At 33.8% G+C, this 22,504-nt stretch overlaps 1 protein-coding gene across 1 annotated transcript in view; it reads right to left on the bottom strand.

The window, feature by feature from the left end:
• The window catches only part of LOC141844799 (uncharacterized), a 48,761-nt gene that overhangs the window by 20,764 nt on the left and 5,493 nt on the right, over positions 1–22,504 (bottom strand). The window contains 23 exon segments of the mRNA XM_074732795.1: positions 29–100; positions 189–260; positions 337–408; positions 544–615; positions 693–764; positions 993–1,064; positions 2,336–2,519; positions 4,402–4,562; positions 12,520–12,908; positions 13,068–13,218; positions 13,301–13,532; positions 15,172–15,382; positions 15,445–15,563; positions 15,652–15,819; positions 15,899–16,100; positions 16,496–16,875; positions 16,972–17,192; positions 17,744–17,809; positions 17,926–17,991; positions 18,080–18,151; positions 18,263–18,334; positions 18,420–18,491; positions 18,703–18,774. Of these exon segments, the coding sequence (XP_074588896.1) occupies positions 29–100; positions 189–260; positions 337–408; positions 544–615; positions 693–764; positions 993–1,064; positions 2,336–2,519; positions 4,402–4,562; positions 12,520–12,908; positions 13,068–13,218; positions 13,301–13,532; positions 15,172–15,382; positions 15,445–15,563; positions 15,652–15,819; positions 15,899–16,100; positions 16,496–16,875; positions 16,972–17,192; positions 17,744–17,809; positions 17,926–17,991; positions 18,080–18,151; positions 18,263–18,334; positions 18,420–18,491; positions 18,703–18,774 (3,270 nt within the window).

The following is a 22,504-nucleotide window of genomic DNA, read 5'->3' as shown; positions in this document are numbered from 1 at the left end:
GAATAAAAACTCTAGCATTGAATCTTACAAGTCAGTTAGGTTTCTCCATTCCCCGATAAAATCAGGAACTTTGCCCGTGAAATTACAGTTTGAAGCCCAACTACAACCAAAATGGCATTCCATGTTATATATAAATAAATATATTTTATATATTTCCATAATGAAAGATAATCTTTAATAGAACTTACAACGTTGACAAGGTTTTCAGATTGGATAGTGTTGACGGTAGCTCGCCACTAAGTCCAGAACTATCCACATATCTGTACATCATTACATTACAAAGAATTAGTTCAGTATGTATTAACCATCCAGAATAATAAGGGGGGAAAAACTTACAATCTTTGTATGCTGGTCAAATTCCCAAACTCTGGAGGGATGGAACCACTGAAGTTATTGTTTGATAAACCCCTGCAAGAGTCCATTCCCTTTTTGTTTAGGAAACATCACAGAAGGTAATTTTATGGCTAGTATAGCAGTAATCAATCATGTCTTTTATATTGCTTGGCAAATAATTTCAAAATCGTTTGATGTAGAACATCTCACAGAGAGATAAGTTGCTGAAAGTTTCCAAGTTCCTTTGGTATTGGCCCTGACAAGGCATTATTCCCTACGGTTCTGATGACGATCATATGAACTAATTAGATGACAACAATAACAAAAATAGGCTCATTGTTCTATTAAAATGGTCTCACAAGTATTGCATCCTGGTGAAGTTCCCAAAAAATGCAGGCACAGAACCAGTCAGGTAATTTTTCCAGAGATTTCTGCAGGAAAAAAGAAGCCTTTAGTTTTGCAGATTTGAAATGTGAGAGCATGACTGGCCAAACTTTTTAGTTGCAAATAATAATACAATATAAGTGAGACACTTAACCATACAAGGATACCTCAAAAACTTAGTTCATATGCTGCTTAGTCAAGTTTACTTCAAAATTCATTTAAATTGAAGAAGAGCCTTTAAACTACAGTCTTGTACATGAGAAAGAGTAAGTTACAGGTTCCAGAGATAGGGTAGATCTTGCAGCTCTTCGGGGATAGTTCCAACCACATCCAAGTTAAATATCCTCCTGAAAGAAACATGATGCAGAATAGATGAATAAATCATGCGTTTACAAGGGAAGGGAAAAAAACTAGTATTCCTTTACTAACATGAACAATAATAAGTGTATGTGTATGAGGTCCCTTTGTTAAATGAGAGAATCTTCATTTTACCAACATGACTGATGAAAAAACATATAATTTCAAAAGGGTTTAATGATACAAGCGGAAGTTGCTCGATAAGCACCCATAAGAAGAGAGGAAATAACTTACCTAAGAACACACAATAACTACCTTCACCCTAGTAAAAGATCACTGCAGATGGCCAAACAAGTGGTACATGATAGAGGAAGCTGAGAGGATCATAGATAATAACAAACTGACCTGTCTCAAAATGACTATACAAGCAAATTTAGTGAAGAGGTTTGGTGCTTGATACTCGCTAACACTCATTGCATGAGGATGAGGAGATAGAAAAGGGTGGTAATACACAGCATTTGCTATGTGATTGCATCAAGCATAAGCCAAAATTGTGATCCCTTTGTCCTGTTACATAAGTGGATCACGTTATTGAAATTTGTAACCCAATTCTAAATAGGTTCACTTTAGCTGGTATTTTATCAAGGCACAATAGCCAATAAAAGACACATAACTTGAGCACTTCAATTTGCTCTTCAAAATCAATCCTGGCCATCAAATCCTCATAGACAACTTTATTTTTGCAAAAAGTGCTTTTTTTAATGATTCAAACACCTAGCCATGCACGTCTCATAGAAGCAATTATTGGAGTGACAGCAAAAGTTGCTCCCTACAAGCTAACTTAGGTGTAAAACTACATTAATGCATTAGCAATACACTGCTAAACAGAAGAAAATGATCCCAATGAATCCGTCAAATTTCGGTGATTATAATGTTAGCACACAGAGCACAGTTTAAATAATGATAATTGATAGGTATTTATGATATTGATTTTATGTTTCTTTATTTGAAAGGAATGTACTTAGATTGGATTAAGAAAAATTGTTAAATGCCTACTTGAATATGCATAACGTCATCAGTGAGCAATTGATCTGTAAAGGTTTACCACTCAATTCTAGAGATTCTGATCTAATATTGCTTGTTATGTGGAAATATGAAAACAGTATATCCGTAACGATATATCATGTGTGAAATAGTAGGTATGCAAAAATTTTATGGTCATTTTAAGCTACCTAAAAAAGTCACAAAGATGATGTCTTGCAACTAAGACGAAAACTAAAATAGGAAACAAGATGGAGATTTATATTTCCATAATCCATACAACTGAGTGATATGGCAGATTGTGCCATTGTTATAACTGCAGAGACATTTGATTCCTGGATTGAAGATATCGCCATCTAATACGGTTGAATCAATAGCAGCACCATTGCATAGTTCACCACTAATATTCCATGTTGGCTGTGCCGTCAAACGCCACCTCCCAAAGATTGTGTTCAACGCCAAAGCTACATGCAATTCCAATAATTCGAGTTAGTTATGGCCCAACTCGACTTGTTTATTTTAACTGATGTCACGAATTAGATGTGCATATTCATCTTGACAACATGGATGGATACTAGAGCAACTAAGATTCAGAATCAATCAATAATTGTTCAAGTTGTGGACAAGATAGCATCAATCCTACCCCAAATAATTAACATTGATTGTTTTTAGCATACTAAAGTAAAATTAACAGAACTGTAATAATCAACTATGTCTACTTAACCACCATACATGACTGACGAACTTGCTCAAAAGAAAGACGTAAACTGAATGATGAGGATCTAAGCTTAACGATTAAGCAACTTGAATTTAGCATATGTTTAGGACTAAACTAGAGGACTGATGTCGCTATTGAGAGAAGGATCCTTAGTATTGGTTTCAGTCAATCCACCGTGTTTCATCCTCTCCCGTTCTTTAATTTGACCTTGGAAAGTGGATGATCTATGCCGATAGCGTCCTAACTCCTCACATCGCCCGAGTCCACTGAGCAAGAGCGACGTGTTGTCATCTCCAAGCAGCGGAATGCTAGATCGCAGTTAGGGCAAATGATGCGTTCGACTCAACTTAACGATCTTTAATCCTAACCTTTCGATTCACTGAAGCAAAGAGACAAGATTCGCATAGAAAGATGTATTCTAGCAATTTGTTGGGTTCTGCATTACCGAAGATCCGTAAGCTAGCAATGAGAACTGCGATGAAGATTGAGTTCCTCCAGTGAACGATTCCACTCGCTTGAAATTATTGATGAAGAGCAGCGGACTTGGGGAAAAGAAACGGCGGTCGCAGTACGGACGTAAACGACCGGTAGTGCCAAAAGAAAAGGACAGTCATTTGGCGCATCGTTTCGTTTCGTTTCGCTTCGTTTCTTCAGGCTGGCCTTTTCAATTTGGTAAAATCTAAAATACCACCATATAATTTATTATTTATTTAAAATACCCTTAAGTTTTAGGAATCGAACCTGACAAAGGGTGAGATAATTAGTTGGATAAACAACTAGTCATGTCAATAATTAAAACGGATTTAAATAATTTTAGGCAACCTTTCTAGTCAAGGTGCTGCAGTAGGACATCCAGGTTGTGATCTAAGCACCTGCAGTTCGATCTCTAATTACGATGTATTTGTAGAAATTTTTCTCTAAATAGGGATCGCAATCAAAAGATGCTGGACCAGACAGGATTGAGTCACTGACTTGGGATTATCATTTTTTTATAATAAGTTAATTAAAATTATTCCATGTTGTTATAGACGTTTAATCACAATTGCTTCAATAGATAAATTAATTTTAATTAAATTAGTATGACTTTAATTAATATTTAAATAGTTTTAACTAAAATTACTTAATTATTTTTTGTATATTATATAGTTAGAATAAAATTATTACAATAGTATTTCAAAAAGTCAAAAAATTTTATAATAATAATAATAATAATAATAATAATAAAGACAGCTATAGGATGAGGGGTTGTTCTTGGAGCTTTTTATTTTATTATCAAGTTTGTTTGAACTTATTAAAAATTTTATTAAGCTTAAGGCTTTTTTATTGAGTTAAACTAACAACTTTGTTGTTGTTATACTCATAATTTAGTTTAAATATATATAATTAGTTAATTTTAAACTCAATTTAACTTGGCTCCGTTACCTTACGACATAAAAAAAGTTTAGTTCGATTTGGCTCGTGTATGATCCTAATTAAAATTAATCCAATCCAAAATGATTGATATATGATCCTTGCCCAACCTGCCTTTCTGCGCAAAAGAACACTTATGTTGATTTGTTCATATTTGTGGGAAGCCCAATTTTAGTTGTAAACTAGCATATCTAAAGAACTTTTGCACCTACACATACCTTCAATTGAGTCTGTGGTAGCATTTGCTTGAGCTGCAACTCTCCCTTGCAAGAGGAGCAAAGCAAGGATGAGGAGGAACACCGACCGACCTCTCGGCCAAGAGACACAAGATTCGCGCGTCGTCATCAATTCGCGGCACCGAACGGTGATCGAGTGCAGGCTCGATAGCATGAAATAGAACAAGATTGCTTCTTCTTAGACCACACACAAGGACGTATAATGTGTAATATAGGCAAGTAGATATATATATATAAAGTACTAAGATATCTTCTTCTTAGATTTTTACAATTAGACCCACCAATAATAAAGAAATATTTTAGCTGAGGATCCCCGCAAATGTGAAATATTTGTAGGACTTATTTGTAAAAGGATGGATAGATTAGTTTATTCTTTCATCCGCGTGAATGGATGAATTGAATGATTATTTTATATAATAATTTATATGATTTGTAATTTTTTTACATGAACTGAAAAATAACTCAACATGTATTATACTTGATATTGTTACTGAGATCCAATTAAAAAGGATAAAAAATACGAAAAGTATTTTTTTTTAAATATATATAATTTTGTAGATTTTTCAAACTTTAGAAATGTCAAGACTTTGAAATTTTCAACCGTTCACAAATTTAATTTAATGGTTGTATCTTTCTAAACCGAACTTTAAATATTTATTCAAATACGATACTATGTCAAATATGATTAATTGCTCAAGATCACCCTTTACATCCTTTTCGTTGGCTAATAAAATTAATTACTTATCAAAAAATAATAGAAGTTTGTTTTTAAAAAAAATATATATATATATATATATTTGAAGATTTCCAAACTTTAGAAATGTCAAGCCTTAGAAAAGTTCAATAGTTAACGAATTTAATGATGATATCTTTGTAGAAATTTCATGTCCATTGCCACATCAATCTTTTTCATCGAATGCTAGGGTGAATTTTTATTCAGATTTGATACTACGTCAAATATGATTAATTACTCAGATCACTATTGTACATCTTTTTTTTTTTTGACTAATAAAATTATTTACATATAAAAAAATAATTTTAATTAATTACATATAATATTTTTTAATTAAGTTAAATTAATTTATTTTATCATATTGTATTATTGAGTACTCTATAACTATATTTTGAGGATGAAAAATATGATAGATTAGTTTTGATGAAAACAATAATAAAAAGTACCTTTTTTTAAATTTTCATCGTGGAAAAAAAGGACTTTAAAGCTTAAATGTCAAGTTTGATAGTGATTGTGCAAATTATCCAAATTAGCAGTTAAACACTGCATCATCTATTTAATGATATCATGACAAAATCTAAATGAATGCTATTCTTTGACATAAAATTAAATACTTATATTATTATCATTATGTAATAATTTATATTATTATCATTATCATTATCATTATCATCCAAGGAAAAGCCTTTTTAATCCATAATCATAAATCGAGATTAGAAAGCTATATATTACAGCCGATTTGAACATTTTATCGTCTTGCAAAATTATTTATTTGGGAAAAAAATCTTTGTTATTTTATGTAAAAGAAAACAAAGGTTTAAGGTACATATCAATTTGTATCGTGTCATTGTTCCTTTAGTTGCGTTGTCTAAATTTTAACTTTCATTTATTAAATTTTGTGTCATTATATTGAAAAAGTCAAATTATAAAAAAATCTAATAGAGATGTGACAAATTAATGCTTTAATCAGTAAAATTGACAAATCTGATCTCGTCTTCCATCTTTTGATCGAGTCAAAGCTTTCAAATTAAATTAAGAAGATGCGAAAGAGATAACAAGAGCCACGTGATAGGCACAAGACTCGATCAATATAACTACGTAGGTTCGATCCAATATCAAGCTCCGGGTCAGGCCTATGGACCTAAAGGCAGCGTCACTTAATTATTGGCCGACCTAAATTGAGCACAAGGGGATACCCGATCGGGTGGACGGGTGCATGAAAGAAGAGGTTTAGACACGTTCTGAGGGCATGGACTGACGTGCGAGGAGTGCACAAAGTGTGTCGGGTGCACGGTAAGACCCCCTCCTACTCTCCCTCAGTTTGACATAAAAGAGTGCCCGTGTATGCGAGTGCAAGTACATGAGACTGTTTTCTTCTAGCTAACCACTTTATTTTTGTTTGAATTTTCTTCTTTTTCCTTGTGTTTGACTTGAGCATAACAAAGATCCGCATGACTTTCCTTCTAACTCTACTCAGTGTTTGTAGTGTCCTAGCCCGTTCATGAACAGTAGAGAAAATTTTGGAGGCCGAGTCAACCCATTAATGAAAATCTAAGGGGGCGTTTGGTTTGGAAAATATTTTCCATTTTCTGTTTTCTATTTTCTATTTTCAGTTTTCTATTTTCTGATCTAGTTTTCAGAAAATAGAAAATGTGTTTGGTATGATATACTGTTTTCTGTTTTCTAGAAAAGAAAATTGGAAAATACGTTTGGTTCGATAAATTAGAATTAACTGATTTTATTAATTATATTTTTTTTATTTTTTAATTAAAAATAAAGTCTATCCCAAACTAGGAATTAATTATTGGGCTTTTTTTGGACAATAATAAATAATTTAATGAATTTTTAAGAGAGTTTCGAAAAGGATTGATTGCTAATTTTATAAAAAAGATCAAGTTATTTATGTATTATTAAAAAAATATAAAGTAGATATGTTGGATCTCTCATAATTTTGCTCTATTTTTAGTAATTTCATCCGCTCCTCATCTTTCCTCCTCGTACGCGTCTTCCTGATCTGATGATGGCGGCGTCCGACCAGGTTTGCGTCGATCTCCCTATCCTCCTCTCCTCCTCTCCTCCGTCGACGCCTTCGTCGACTTCTCCGTCTCCGGTCTCTTCTTTCCTACCAATCCTTTTCCTAACCCTAATCTCTCCACCGCCGCCGCCACCCGTATCCCCGCCCCTTCCCCGCTGTGCTCGTCGTCGTGGAATCGAAGGAAAAAAATCAAAGGGAAAACGGACTACTATAGCCGCGTTTTTCCATTTTCCATTCCCAACTGAGTTTTTAGAAAACGATGATTTATCGTTTTCTGTTTTTCTGGAAAACGAGTTTTCATTGTCCGCTGGAAAATGCAAACCATTCAGCGTTTTCTACAAAATTAGAAAAGGAAAATGGAAAACGCTCAAACCAAACGCTGCCTAAGTCTCACTGGAAATTAGTCAATTACTTATGAAGGACGAGTCAACCCATTAATGAAAATGGGGAAGAATACTTAATCGAACGGTCTAAGTCTAAGAGAGATAAGTACTTTGAAAGTTTGCCCAAGTAATCTAAGGAAGTATTTAAAGATGAGACCGCACCCCCCCCCCTCTCCTCCTCCTCTCTCTCCCATTCAAATGACCATTTTACCTTTTTTTATTTTTTATTTTATTTTACTTATATATTTTTTTTAAATTTTAATTAAAATTGAAAAAAAATGAAAATTTATATAAAATTGAAAAAATATAATAAACAAAATTGATTAAAAAATAAAATTAAATAAAATTTATATAAAATTCTAAAAATAAAGTATTGATAAAAAATAATAAACAAAATTGATTAAAAAATAAAATTAAATAAAAATTGAAAAACATATCATATTGATGAAAAAAATAATAAATTAAATTAATTAAAAAAATAAAACTAAATAAAATTAAAAATATATGAAAACTATTTTTAAATAAAATTAACACACACACATATGGAATATGGAATATATATGGAAATTTATTTGTAAATGATCGCTTGCTTGAGTATAGGTACTAAGGCACTTGAACTCAAGTGGCAATTTACAGACTAGAACTTACAAACACATACTCTTAATTCTTAGTAGAACTCTAGATTTCTTCCGTGTGTACTTGTAAGTTCTACTAAGAAGCACTCCTTGATGTGCTCTTAGCAGAACACACGGAAGAAATCCGGAGTTCTACTAAGAATTAAGAGTGTGTGCTTGTAAGTTCTAGTCTGTAAATTGCCACTTGAGTTCAAGTGTCTTAGTGCCTATACTCAAGCAAGCGATCCTTTGCAAATAAATTTCCATATATATTCCATATTCCATATGTGTGTGTGTTAATTTTATTTAAAAATAGTTTTCATATATTTTTAATTTTATTTAATTTTTATTTAGTTTTATTTTTTAATTAATTTAATTTATTATTTTTTTCATAATATTTTTTTTCAATTTTTATTTAATTTTATTTTTTAATCAATTTTGTTTATTATTTTTTATCAATACTTTATTTTTAGAATTTTATATAAATTTTATTTAGTTTTATTTTTTAATCAATTTTGTTTATTATATTTTTTTCAATTTTATATAAATTTTCAATTTTTTCAATTTTAATTAAAATTAAAATATATATATAAGTAAAATAAAATAAAAAAACAGAAAAAAAGGGTAAAATGGTCATTTGAAGGGGAGAGAGAGAGAGGAGGAGAGGGGGGTTGCGGTGTCAAGGGAGTGGGAAAAGCAATTTACTTTAAAGATGCAGAAAAAACAAGACTAAAAGAAAAAAAATCCAATAATGTGCAAATATTATAGAAGAAATTAAGAAAGATTTTTTCAGGCCGATAGGTGGGGCGCTGTGAGATGAGTAAATATAATACGGAGGCTTTGACTCTTTAAGATTATTATTTTTTTATAAATTTCTTTTTAATGTCTTGCTCGATTTAATTTTGTTCTCATAGATGGCGTTAAAATGATACGATAAAAATCTACCGCCTCATTGAAAATTATTGATGAAGCCTCCTCTTGTGACGTGGCCAGATCTGCATGGATCAACACGCACGTATTAGAGAGCGTTAGGAGTCATCTCGGTGAAGTCCCTCCGATACTTAAGCATGACAAGTGTCATGAATAGTCAAAATAAAAAGAGAGAAATCGAGCCTCATTTCACAAAGCATGTACCTAGGTATTTTTAAGAATGAAAGGAAGGAGAGAAACGTGTGGAGATCAGTGAGGATAACTTTTTCCCAATAATAACCATGATCATAGAGAGACCATGTAATCTGCTTGTGGTCTATTGAGCACTCGATCAAGTTGGAGCACTCAGCCAGATTGAGGACTCGGACTGGTGCACTCGGCCAAGTTAGAACACTTGGCCATGTTGGAGTACTCGGCTAGGTTAGAGCACTCGAACACATTAGAGGACTCAGTCGAATTGGAGCACTCAGTCAGATTGGAGCATTCGATCAAATTGGAACACTCAACTAGGTTAGACCCAACTACAATTTAGAACCGAAAGTTCAGTAGTTCAAAATTGTTGATTCAACGAGTTAAAATGTCAAGCCTTATTCTTAACCTTCAAAGGCGGTTACGGTTTGAAACCATCGATTACTCTTCAGTTCACCATTCATGACGGTTCAAGATTATTATTTATATTTTATTTTTTTAAAAAAATATTTATAATTTTATAAATGTGAAAAAATTAAAAAGGCGGAATTAAAGCTATATAGTTCGTTAATTTTTTCGGTATTAAAATCTTCTACTTTGTCCTGTAAAAATTGTATTTCTTTTATTTTTTATGTAACTTTTGTTCAATCATTAGTATTTAAGCTTTCAAAAAGTTGAGAGTCAAAATACATCAAGGAAATATTATACTAAATTCTGAATCATCTTTATTTTTTTTATACCAATCATTTTTATCTAACATTAATATTTATATTTTAGTGTGATGATATATATATATATATTACATAAGTTAAGTAATGTTCGATGATAATCTTCGCTATATATATAATTTTATTATCAAACAAATTATATCTCTTAATTAATTTATTATTCGATATATCATACAAGTCAAATAGTCTCTATAAAATCAATGTTGAATGAATAAAAAGATAAAATAAAACAAATGAGTAACTTATTAAGAAAGTCAAATAAGATTAATAAATTTAATAAGTTAAAGTAAAATAGTTTTACATTAACAAATTCAAGACAAATAGATTGAAAATTTGACTTGAGAGGTAGAATAGTCTTATAATGAAAATTTTAAAGCAAATAAGGTAATTTATATTGAATCACATCATTAATATCATTAAAATATTATACATATTATTAAATAAAGTGCTATTGTTAAAAACAATTTAAAAAAAAATTATTAAATAAATACTAATGAATCATCGATTAACTAATGGTTCAAATTGACATTTCACCAACAATTGAACCGATAGTTCATCGATTTATTTGGGGCTCGACCCTTACATGGGTCAGTTACGAGTCAAGTCCATTGAACTGGATTAACAGGTAACCGATCTATTGGCCCGGTTCAGGTTCCCCGTGGTTAGGTCTAGGCTAGGTTGGAGCACTCGGTCAAGTTGAAGAACTCATCCAAACTAGAGAACTCAAATAAATTGGGCACTCTTCTAGATTAGAGAACTCGGTCAATCTGAAGTGGGATCGTGTAGGTGTGTCTTACAAACCTAGAGTAGGATCAATATCAGCAGTATCATGAGTCCCCCTTCAAGTTGAGTTGAGGAGCTAGAGCATGCGAGACTTAACTAGGAGGGTATTTGTGTCAACAAGATGCCTAAGTGGGTTTGAGCAAATATGTTAGAAACTTGTTTTGACAAAGACAATGGTTATGCTTAAAATTAATTTAATATAACTAAATCTTGTGCGAAGAAGTCAACCATAGAGTCTAATGAGGCTAACGGGAAAGTTGATCCCAAGAAGAAGCGTGTAAGAAATTTGGAGGTCGAACCTAGTGCCACGAAGTTGATCCTGCGACTCAGATAGATTGTCGAAGAATAATAGAAACCCAAGCTCAATCTCATGACTGGAATAGATCAAGGAAGCCAGGGGGAGATAAGGCTAAGTTTACCCTTAGTGTAAAGGACAAATACATACTCGATCTTAGACTTGGTCAGGTGAAAAAGGCCAAGTTGACCACTTGATGGAAAGGGAGGCTTTGACTTTTCAAGAACTATTCCCTTTCACGGAGCATGTATCTGAATATTTACAAGCATGAGGACAAAAAATCTATGGAGATCATGGGAAAGTGAGGAGACCGTGTGAGGATTGTGGATAGACCACATGAGGATCGAGGCCCACGTCTACCTTGTGACATGTTGAGCTCGACTAGAAAAACTCGGCCGGGTGAATTGGCAATTCAGAGTGGCTCGGCGATTCAGACTAACTCAACTTGGTGACTCAGCTTGGAGTGGCTCAACAGTTCAGACTGACTTAACCTGTTAATTCAGCTAGGAGTCACTCAAGCAAGAGGTGACTCGGCTCGAAGTGACTTAGCAATTCAGTCAAGTTGGAGTACTCGGCCAAGTTTGAGGACTCGGCCAAATTGGACACTCAGTCAGATTGTAGGCTCAGGCAGATTAGAGGACTCGGCTAATCTAAGGTAGGGTCGCGTAGGTATATCCTGTTGACCTAGAGTGGAGTCAATATTACAACTAATATATGAATTTTAAATTTGTTCAATTTCAAAAATAACACACATGTTATCCTTCTTGAATCACATAGACTAGTCCCCGGGGCAATGGTGCAACGGTAGGACATCCAGATTGTAATTCAGGGACCCGCGGTTCGATCCCCAGCTACGGCGTATTTGTAGGAATTTTCCTCCAAATGGGGATCACAATCAAAGGATGCTGGGCATCTGGATTGGCCGCCGTTTGTGCCTCCAAATGGGAAACTTCCGTGGAACCGGACCGACCACCCAATGTGGCTACTGGGATTATCATTTTTTTGAATCACATAGACTAATATTATACTTTTTATATAATAATTTTAATCAAAACTCTTCTATAAACCTTAAATCTTCCCCGAAGCATTCGGTGTGGATGTCCATGAGTTTGTTGGCAACTAAGATGGAAAATGATCCAACAATCTACGACCAATCTACTAAAGAAAACCAAACGGAATGATGTTGCTCAACAATTATCATATCAGAACTTGGAAGTGGAAAAATTTTAATTACATGGGCAAATCTGATAGTGGATATGCAGTATCTATAGACAAATACAAGTTTCTGTAAAATTGTTATGAAATCTTCGATAAGGTTATTCAACTTTCATCTATATAAATGTATGAATCGAAGACTTAACTGAGTGATGATTATGCTGGCCAAACCAAACACTGGTAATCAAAATTCACCTTCCCTCAGTAGTGATATCGCTTTCAATTGATTGCGCAGAAAATAGTCCTGTTTCCACACTCTCCCCTTTGCTCCAACCACGCGGAGGACTCAGTTGGTTATTCGATCGCCTTTCGCTTGAAGCATTAGCGTCATCGAGTGCAAAGCTGCTAGTGACATCCCTATATTGCCATAGAAGCAGATAAGTTGGCCTTTCAAGGACATCTGGAACTTCCATATCTCCTGCCAACATGCCCACCACCCTTGACATTGTTGGCCGAGAAGCTGGTGATGCCTGGGTGCAAAGCAGAGCTACTCCAATAACCCGGTTGACCTCTTCCTCATCAAATGACTCCAGCTTCTCATCCAACATCGCCAATTTGTTATTGTTCTCAAGCAAGTTCCAGACCTAAACAATAAAGGAATTAGTATTCATTTTTCTCTGATAATAATAATCTTGATTCAACTATATATATGGATAAAAAATTTAGAATTTGTTTCAGACTAGAAATCTGGTTCATCTTATAAAAGTTTTCTATGATTTTACGAGTAACATAAAAAAACATACCCAGTCAAGAAGATAAATTGTCTCGTTACCAAGACTTTCATCAGAGTTGGGCCTTCCAGTAAGAACCTCCAAAGCCACCACTCCAAATGCAAACACATCAGCTTTCTCTGTTAGATGTCCTCTCAGAGCGTACTCCGGTGCCAGGTAGCCACTGGATGATAAATATTGGTCAGAATAATGACTTTCACAAAAAAAAAAAAAAAAGTGAAGTGCTATAGATAAATAGTTCTTACATTGTACCAGCGACCCTTGTATTCATGTGAGTCATCTTGTCATCATAGAGCTTAGCCAGACCGAAATCCGAGATTTTGGGGTTAAGATCAGCATCAAGTAGAATATTGCTAGCTTTGACGTCTCTATGCACAATTCTTAATCTTGACTCCTCATGTAGATAGGCGAGGCCTTTTGCTACACCTAATAATATGTCAAAACGCTTTGGCCAACTAAGTTGTAAATTCTTCTTCCCTGCACATCAAAGTAGCAACATGAATATACTGTTGGAAAATTGATTCCTCCCTTGTAGTTAGTATCTCACAATGCATTTATATAAGAAGAACATTTGGATTAACGGTTTACTCTTGAACTTAGCATGTTTATTTAATCAATTTCAAGCTCACATGTTTTATGGGAAAGCTTGATTGAAGTGCAGAATTGAATGAGCATAGAGTTACATGGAGATTCTATCTCAGTGAAAGATGTCAAACCTGAAGATTACAAAAAATTCAAGTTTATAATCATTTTTTATTTATTTCAAGTAGATATTTGTAAAGATAAGTTTAGTTCTTGGCAGGGGTTACTATCTAGAACGCTTAATCTCTATGACTAATTGACTTAATAGTGTCTTTGGACTTGAACAAAAGTAATATTAAGAGGAAAGCCAACCTAGAAAGTGTTGGGTAGCCTTGTTCCAAGAAGCTAACCCTTGAAATAAAAGTTGACCAAGGCTTTATTAGGTCGACCTAGATGTTAGTTTCCAGGAGCCAACCCTCAAATATGGAGATAGGTCAACCTATGCAGTTTTGTACCCTAGGCAAGCATATTCTGCCAGTTCCTTCTGAAGGTAGGTTGACTCAAGATTTATAGTAGGTCTGCCTAGAATTAAATTCTATTTGAAGGTAGGTCAATCTAGATTTTTTATGAGTCGACCTAAGGTGGTAAAATACTGGAGAGCCAATGTTTAAAATGTAAATTAGGTCAATCTATCCTTTTGGTAATCAACTTAAGACTTTTATTATTTTATAGGATGACTTAGATTTGAACATTGGCATTAAACGATCAAATCTTTAAGTTAAATTAACCTAAGCTTTTGTTAGGTCGACCTAAGCAACTTGAATATAGGAGGTCACAATATAAAAATGTTTTAATTGGTTTTTGGCACCAGATCTCTCATGAAATCTGCTCTAAGCAGCCATATAATCATATCAAGTGCCAAGGCCAAACAAAAATCTTGAAAGGCCAAATCCAAATTTTAACCTTACATCAAAAGACCTTTTGGGCATCTTGTTCTCAGTTAGGTCTTTATCTATAGAGTGAGATGGATAAAGTTACTTATTCTTTTGTACTTTATTATGTATTATTTGAGAGCCATTTGAGAGGGAGATTGATTCTAGAGGGTATCTAGAAATATTGGTAGTTTCTTGTAATCATTCCTTAGAAGTCTTTTGCAACAATTTTTGCCTAGATCCCTAGGAAGTAACTAGGGTCGAGAGTAATTTGAGCTCGACACTTAGTGATCGGGTTGGCTAGGAGGTGCCTAGGATCGAGTGAGGATTGACTGGGTATCTCAGTGCCTAGATTTGCTGCAACAAAATTCTACAAGTGTTCTCAGTTTGGTCAATTGCCACATTTCAAGGAGACATATTTAAGGGTGTCACGCCCGACATGACGGATCATAGAGTAGAAATGAGTAATGAAACCCCCCCCCCCCCCCCCCCCCCCCCCCCCCTACCCCCACACACACACACACACAAAAGTCCGGTCATCCAATCCAGTACGTGTGCTTCAACCATGAATCCTACAACAATTTAGCATTGTTACAGAACTTCACTATTGGCAAACACAATGATAGACATATAGTTCCAAACCAACGATATAGCCAACATACCAAAAATTGCATGGTCGAGACTCCCGTTTTCTAGGTATTCATACACCAGAATTCGCTTGTCTTCATCAACACAGCAGCCATGCAATCTCACAAGGTTCCGATGTTGCACAGCAGATATAGTTGCAATCTCTGTCAAGAACTGGCCCTTGCCTTGGTTGGATGTAGTTGAGAGTTGCTTAACAGCCACTGTTCTCCCATCGTTCACTATGCCCTACATGTTAGCAAATTTGGTAAAATAATAACTAACTTAGCATTAAAAAAAAGTAACACTACCTTAAACACTAGGCCAAATCCTCCTTCTCCCAGTACATTGGCAGGATTGAAGTCGTCAGTTGCAGCCCTCAGTTCAGAATAACTAAATGTGTAAGGTTTCACATCTAGTCCTGTCAATACTGTATAGGAGGTCCAGATATAAGTCTTAAAATATGTACTAAACATCAGATGGTTATCTGAGGTAACAACTTTGCAGAAGACAAATACCTGCATTTTGTTTGTTTAACCTTTTCTTTCTTTGTATCAAGATAAAAGTCACATATATAACAAACAATCCTAAAACAGCGACACCAGTGGAAACACCAGCAATCAAACCTTTAGGATCTTTTTTTGAATTTATGCCAAGTGGTAGGTTTGATACAGTAGGATTGAAATCTGTAGAGTAATTTTAAATGTTAAGAGTTGACATATCAATTAAGGAAGTAAAAATTTGTATGTCTGCCAAAATAACTACCATTAGGGGATACACTGATAGCCGAGATAGATGGACCGTAATATCCATTATATGGTGTACAGCAAGTTCCCTTTCCAGCCCAAAAGAAATGGATTTCAAGAAAATTGTTGGTGACTGGAGCAACATATTCCTTGACAACAGCTCGAAATGATCTCCCACCGGCTTCCCTTTTTATATCAAAATCTTTCTCTTTTTGAATACCCTATGACAGAAAAGATAAAACAGGAAACGAATAGCTAGATTCAATATCTCAATGTAAATTACAATGGTTATATGATTCTATGTCGTGACAACTAATTGCTTACAGCATGAAAGAGGAACAACAAACAGAAAAGTATTCTCATTTCTGCAAATTGTTTGATTTTCTGAATTTACTGAAATTTCAGTGCCAAGAGAAATGTGGGTTTTGGTAACGAATTACACTTAAAATTGGAAAATATATTTTCTACTTCATGTCAGCCCACAAAATGTATCTCATAACTATCAAACTTATTTTGTGATGCACTTTCATGTTTCGGTTATTTTCTTAATGTTCATGAATATCAAGAATTATTCGCTAGAATAGATAAAAACAAAGTTTACTTCCAGAATTAGTACCTGAATATAAATATCAAATATCCTATTACCAGCACTTCTCCAAGTAGGTGGATTAAGGATAGCAAACTCAGAAAATTGGAGTTTTATGGTGTAATTTCCATTCTCAAGACCGAAACCATAATATCTCAGTGAAGATGGAGATAGCCTAGCAGTGTAAAACAATGCTGGGTCTTGAGTACCCTGGAAGTTAGAATTAATAGTAATTATATAATTACTATTAGAAGCATCTGTAAAGCTTCCAACATTGCTGACAGCCCATCTAACTGGATCTGTCACGAAGTATGATGCACTTGAGAGACTTGCATTATCCTTCTCGTATACTGTACTATCAGAAGCTGTAACGGGATTACTGCCACCACATTTTATTGCAAAGGAATAATCTGAAATAGAATTAATAATCAGGCTGAATCAATAAACAATGTTTCAATACGCTTGTTTTCACATACAATCTCAATAAATAGGGAATAGTTTCTCACAGTTTGGAGAACCACGATAGCATGGCGTATCTCTCTGAAGACATCTTAATCCTGAAGGTAATATGCTGCATAGCATATTGTCCGAATGTTAGTAAATGAACAAGAACAGAGTCAACTAGAGAAAGTAAACAAAAATCAGAACAAAATTTTGTGATGTAGTAGCGAAGGGAACAAACCTGCTGTTGGAATCATCAATTACAAAGTTGTTTGACACCAAGTTTCTAAGGAGAATCATTGCCAAGAGAAAAGGGTACAGAGAAAAAAATGTTAGAAAGACTTGCAATTATTGGGAAAAGAATATGGCTAAACTAAAAGTTCTACGGATGCTAAATTGATAAGCTTGGGCTAGCTACTAAATAATATCATGTATTTTCAAGGATTAACAAATCTATCCCAAGCTTTAAAATTAAAATAATATTTTGGCCTACCTGATCTTAGAGAAAATCATCTTTAAAAAACAAAAGAAGGAAAAAAAGAAAGAGAAATGCTAGGGGAAGTAAAATTCAGGGTTTAATCTTTTTTTAGATTATGATGACATGGAAAATGATTCAGATCAGCTTTACAATATTTGAAAAACTGTGTCATTCATTTTTAAAGTTCATGAAAAGTAAATCAAATATGATAGAGTTGAGTTCTTAAAATTGAAAGGTTAAGGATAGATTTGTGAGAGCCTTGAAAGTGGATATCTTTAGTAACTAACCCAACAGTAATACTGAAAATTGATGTATCAAGAAAATTTTCACATAAAGGAGATTCCTATGTTTAAACGTACAGCTGCAGATTCCGTTGGCTAACCCAAGAGGGAAAGGCTCCTGATAATTGATTGTATGATAGATCTCTACAAAAAAAAAAAACTCCTTGATAAGGATCATGTAAATAAATGGGCTAATTGTGATAGAAGGAAAAAAATGTTAATCAATTTCAATAATTTATACAAAATGAGAAGGATCATACATATTCATCAGTGCATTGCTCTTTTGCGCTGGTAAGTTACCAGATAGGCTGTTATTGCCAAGAAATCTGATCGAAGAGAAGTAAAAAAAAAATTGTAAGTTTAAAAGTAAATCGATTCCAACCAAGTCAGTATGTTTGATCAAACTTTTCTCACACGTAGGCAAGTGAACTCAAACTGAAGAGGGATTGAGGAACTTCCCCTGTTATATTGTTAAAACTGAAATCCCTGGAGACACAAATAATGGATAAAAATGTCATTACCAATATGGGAATAAATTGTAATGCTAAAGCAGAACTAAATGAAACACAACACTGAACATCACACATATGGGCTTACAGTTGCTGTAAACTTGTATAGTGTGAAAAGTTTGATGGAATAGCATCAGAAATCTTGCAGTTTCTTAACACTCTGTGAGCAAAATAATAACTTATTATTTAATGTGCTGGAGAAAATATTTTGCTAAACAAAAAACAAGCTAAGTAGGGTATCTTACAAAGTGCTGAGAGATGTCATGTCACGTATAAATTCTAAAGAAGAGCTCCCATTTATGATATCCCCTATTCTTCTGTACCAGAAAAATCAATATTTTGTCAATCAATTGAGAATATATAGTTAAGAATCCTGACTGCACTGATGCTTTTGTGTGCATCTGAAACTTCTCTGGAAAAGGAGAAAGAGAGCTAGAAGACTACACAGAGACAATGTCATGTACTAAAAAATTATACACATTGAGGGAACAATTGAGTCTCATTTTCAATTTGCATAAAAAAACTTACAGTTCAGTTAGTTTGTTGAGGCTAGAAAAACTTGCAGGAATTGGGCCTTCAAAGGAGTTGCCTTGAAGCCGCCTATAAGAAAAATAAAAGCTAATACTCAAACTATCCATGAAAAACTGATCACATATAGTACTGTAGGCACAGTGGAACATACAGTGTATGGCATGTACATAGTTGCTTAGAACAAATGATTCAAGTTATGTACATATTGTTAATCTTCTACCCTAGGCTAAATGTCCACGATTTCAGGATGTTATCTGCCCACACGCACACACAAAAGCAAGCACACACTCAAGCATGACCATGAGCGTGCACACGCACACACAAAGGCACACATGCACACACACACAACAAGCATACACGCCTACCCATACACAGATAAAAGTATAAAAGGAGGCTAAGTGCCCTCAATTAAGTGCAAATATTATTGAGTTTGCCAATTTAGACAACTTTTAATTTTTAAGATACATACATAAATATACAATTTAGGGTAAATTATAAAATATATCCAATACTTTAATCTATCTCATTCCTTGGATTGTATCAAATTCATTCTCTGTTAAAATTCCATCTTACTATAAAATTTCACACAGTCATTACCCATATATTGCCTCCCAATGATGGAAGCCCAAGTGTAATTACTCATTCCATGGAGGTATTATTTAATCAATTATGAAGGAATAAATTACAGTGATTCTACCTTCTTTTCCATTATCCTTTGAAGATATGGGAGCAAGACAAGATACACACATTAATGAATCGTTTCTATGGATACATGAGTGTGGTTTAAAAAACTAAAGTATCTCTCATTTTCTATGTTGTCCAGAGAATGCAATAATATATCATATCAGATAAAACAAATCATAAAATCATAAACTGTTGCTAGTGTGGTTATAGTAGGGAATTATTTTTTGATAAGAAGCATTAGATCCTTCTCGCCACATGGCAACTAATGGGATGAAATTGAAATCATTTGGGTCATGATAGAAACCTGTAGGGTAACTTGCAAAGCTTGTCTTTGTAATTTATGTGTCATTAGTTCAGGAATGCTTTCTAATGAACCATGTTTTTTTCGTAATGAAATACTATTATTTTTGTGTCAACTATATTCTCAATTTTTAGGATTAACAATGTTGTAGAAGACAACGCATACACCCAACTAAAGGAGTGCACTTGTGAGAAAGTCAACAAACTAAGGAGGTTGGACTGTTCCTTAGTGAAGTAACAAATCCTCTATATTGAAAGAAGACTAGTTTTTTTATTCAATTTGCAAGTCAAGAGAATATACATTAAAACAAACTTTTTCTATATCTTTTCATACAAAAGAGCCCTACAAAGAAGCATGAATTTTTAAGAAAACGCTAGCCCAAGTGTATAAGAATATAATCTTCTATATTGTCTCTTTTACATTATATGGTATATCAACATATACATCATAATTTTCATGTGGCAAAATTTCTCGTGCAACATTGACATGTACCTCACAAATCCATTTAACAAAACTGTCGACAAACTTAGAAGAAATCAAATCAGACAAGCTGATATCCATAAATACTTTGAAATGAAAATTTATTAATAGATCAGCTTGTAGAATTGTTGTAAGCAAAGTTGGCAATTATTGTAACCAACCTAGCTCCAATACCCCCTCGAGCAAAGTGAGCGAAGTCCATGTGACAATTGATGGTCTCACGAGATTGTCTCAATTGATGGTGTGCAAGACAAAAAAATATATTTAAGATAACTATTGTATATTTTCTTGAGTGCTCATAACAAATGGATGAATTTATATTATCGCCTGTTTTACATGTCTTTCAATAGCATGATCTTGTTATACTAAGGAAAAATAGATTGAGTGTGCAAGTAGAAATTGAATAAAATAAAATTGTATCTGAAATGTACATCCTGAACCAAATAATTTTACCGCTTTATCTTTTTTTTTAAAAGTCCATTTATTTATTTTTAGTTCCTTCAATTCCCATGTTTGGAAGGCCTATACCATAACAAAAAAGTATGTTGTGAGGATGTGAGGAAGTATTTTAGTTGAGATGTCCATTCTGAAAAAAAATAATTCATGGTGAAAAACTAAACAACAAAAGTATGAGTGATTACTAAATAAAAACTCTAGTATTGAATCTTACAAGTCAGTTAGGTTTCTCCATTCCCCGATGAAATCAGGAACATTGCCTGTGAAATTACAGTTTGAAGCCCAACTGCAACCAAAATGGCATTCCATGTTATCTATAAATAAATATATTATATATATTTACATAATCAAAGATAATCTTTAATAGAACTTACAACGTTGTCAAGGTTTTCAGATTGGACAGTGTTGGTGGTAGCTCACCGCTAAGTCCAGAACTATCCACATATCTGTACATCATTACATTACAAAGAATTAGTTCAGCATGTATTAACCATCCAGAATAATAAGGTGCAAAAAAACTTACAATCTTTGTATGCTAGTCAAATTCCCAAACTCTGGAGGGATGGAACCACTGAAGTTATTGTTTGATAAACCCCTGCAAGAATCCATCCCCTTTTTGTTTAGGAAACATGACAGAAGGTAATTTTAGCTGTAATCAATCATGTCTTTTATATTGCTTGGCAAATTATTTCAAGATTGTTTGATGTAGAACTTCTTACAGAGAGATAAGTCGCTGAAGGTTTCCAAGTTCCTTTGGTATTGGCCCAGACAAGACATTATTCCCAACGCTTCTGATGACGGTCATATAAACTAATTAGATGACAACAATAACGAAAATAGACCCATTATTCTATTAAAATGGTCTCACAAGTATTGCATCCTGGTGAAGTTCCCAAAAAATGCAGGCACAGAACCAGTCAGATAATTTTTCCAAAAATTTCTGCAGGAAAAAAGAAGCCTTTAGTTTTACAGATTTGAAATGTGAGGGCATGAGTGGCCAAACTGTTGTTGCAATTAATAATACAATATAAGTGAGACACTTAACCATACAAGGATACATCAAAAACCTAGTTCAAATGTTGCTTAGTCAAGTTTACTTCAAAATTCATTTAAATTGAAGAAGTGCCTTTAAACTACAGTCTTGTACATGAGAAAGAGTAAGTTACAGGTTCCAGAGATAGGGTAGATCTTGCAGCTCTTCGGGGATAGTTCCAACCACATCCAAGTTAAATATCCTCCTGAAAGAAACATGATGCAGAAAAGACAAATAAATCATGCATTTACAAGGGAAGAAAAAAAAAACTAGTATTCCTTTACTAACATGAACAATAATAAGTGTACGTGTATGAGGTCCCTTTGTTAAATGAGAGAATCTTCATTTTACCAACATGACTGATGAAAAAACATATCATTTCAAAAGGGTTTAATGATACAGGCAGAGGTTGCTCAATAAGCCAAAATTGTGATCCCTTTGTCCTGTTACAGAAGTGGATCACGTTATTGAAATTTGTAACCCATTTCTAAATAGGTTCACTTTAGCTGGTATTTTATCAAGGCACAATAGCCAATAAAAGACACATAACTTGAGCGCTGCAATTTGCCCTTCAAAATTAATCCTGGCCATCAAATCCTCATAGACAAATTTAGTTTTGCAAAAAGTGCTTTCTTTAATGATTCAAATATAGCCAGGCACGTCTCATAGAAGCAATTATTGGAGTGACAGCAAAAGTTGCTCCCTACAAGCTAAATTAGGTCTCTAAAACTACATTAATGCATTACAATACACTGTGTTAGACAGAAGAAAATGATCCCAATGAATCCATCAAATTTCAGTGATCACAATGTTTGCACACAGAGCACAGTTCTAATTATGATAAT

Source organism: Curcuma longa, chromosome 14 (genome assembly GCF_044706935.1).
Source record: "Curcuma longa cultivar G26 ecotype Majalengka, Jawa Barat chromosome 14, ITB_CL_G26_1.1, whole genome shotgun sequence".
In the NCBI taxonomy this organism is placed as follows: Eukaryota; Viridiplantae; Streptophyta; class Magnoliopsida; order Zingiberales; family Zingiberaceae; genus Curcuma; species Curcuma longa.
The sequence above is the reverse complement of the archived record's forward strand: the minus strand, read 5'-3'. Positions and strand labels throughout refer to the sequence as shown.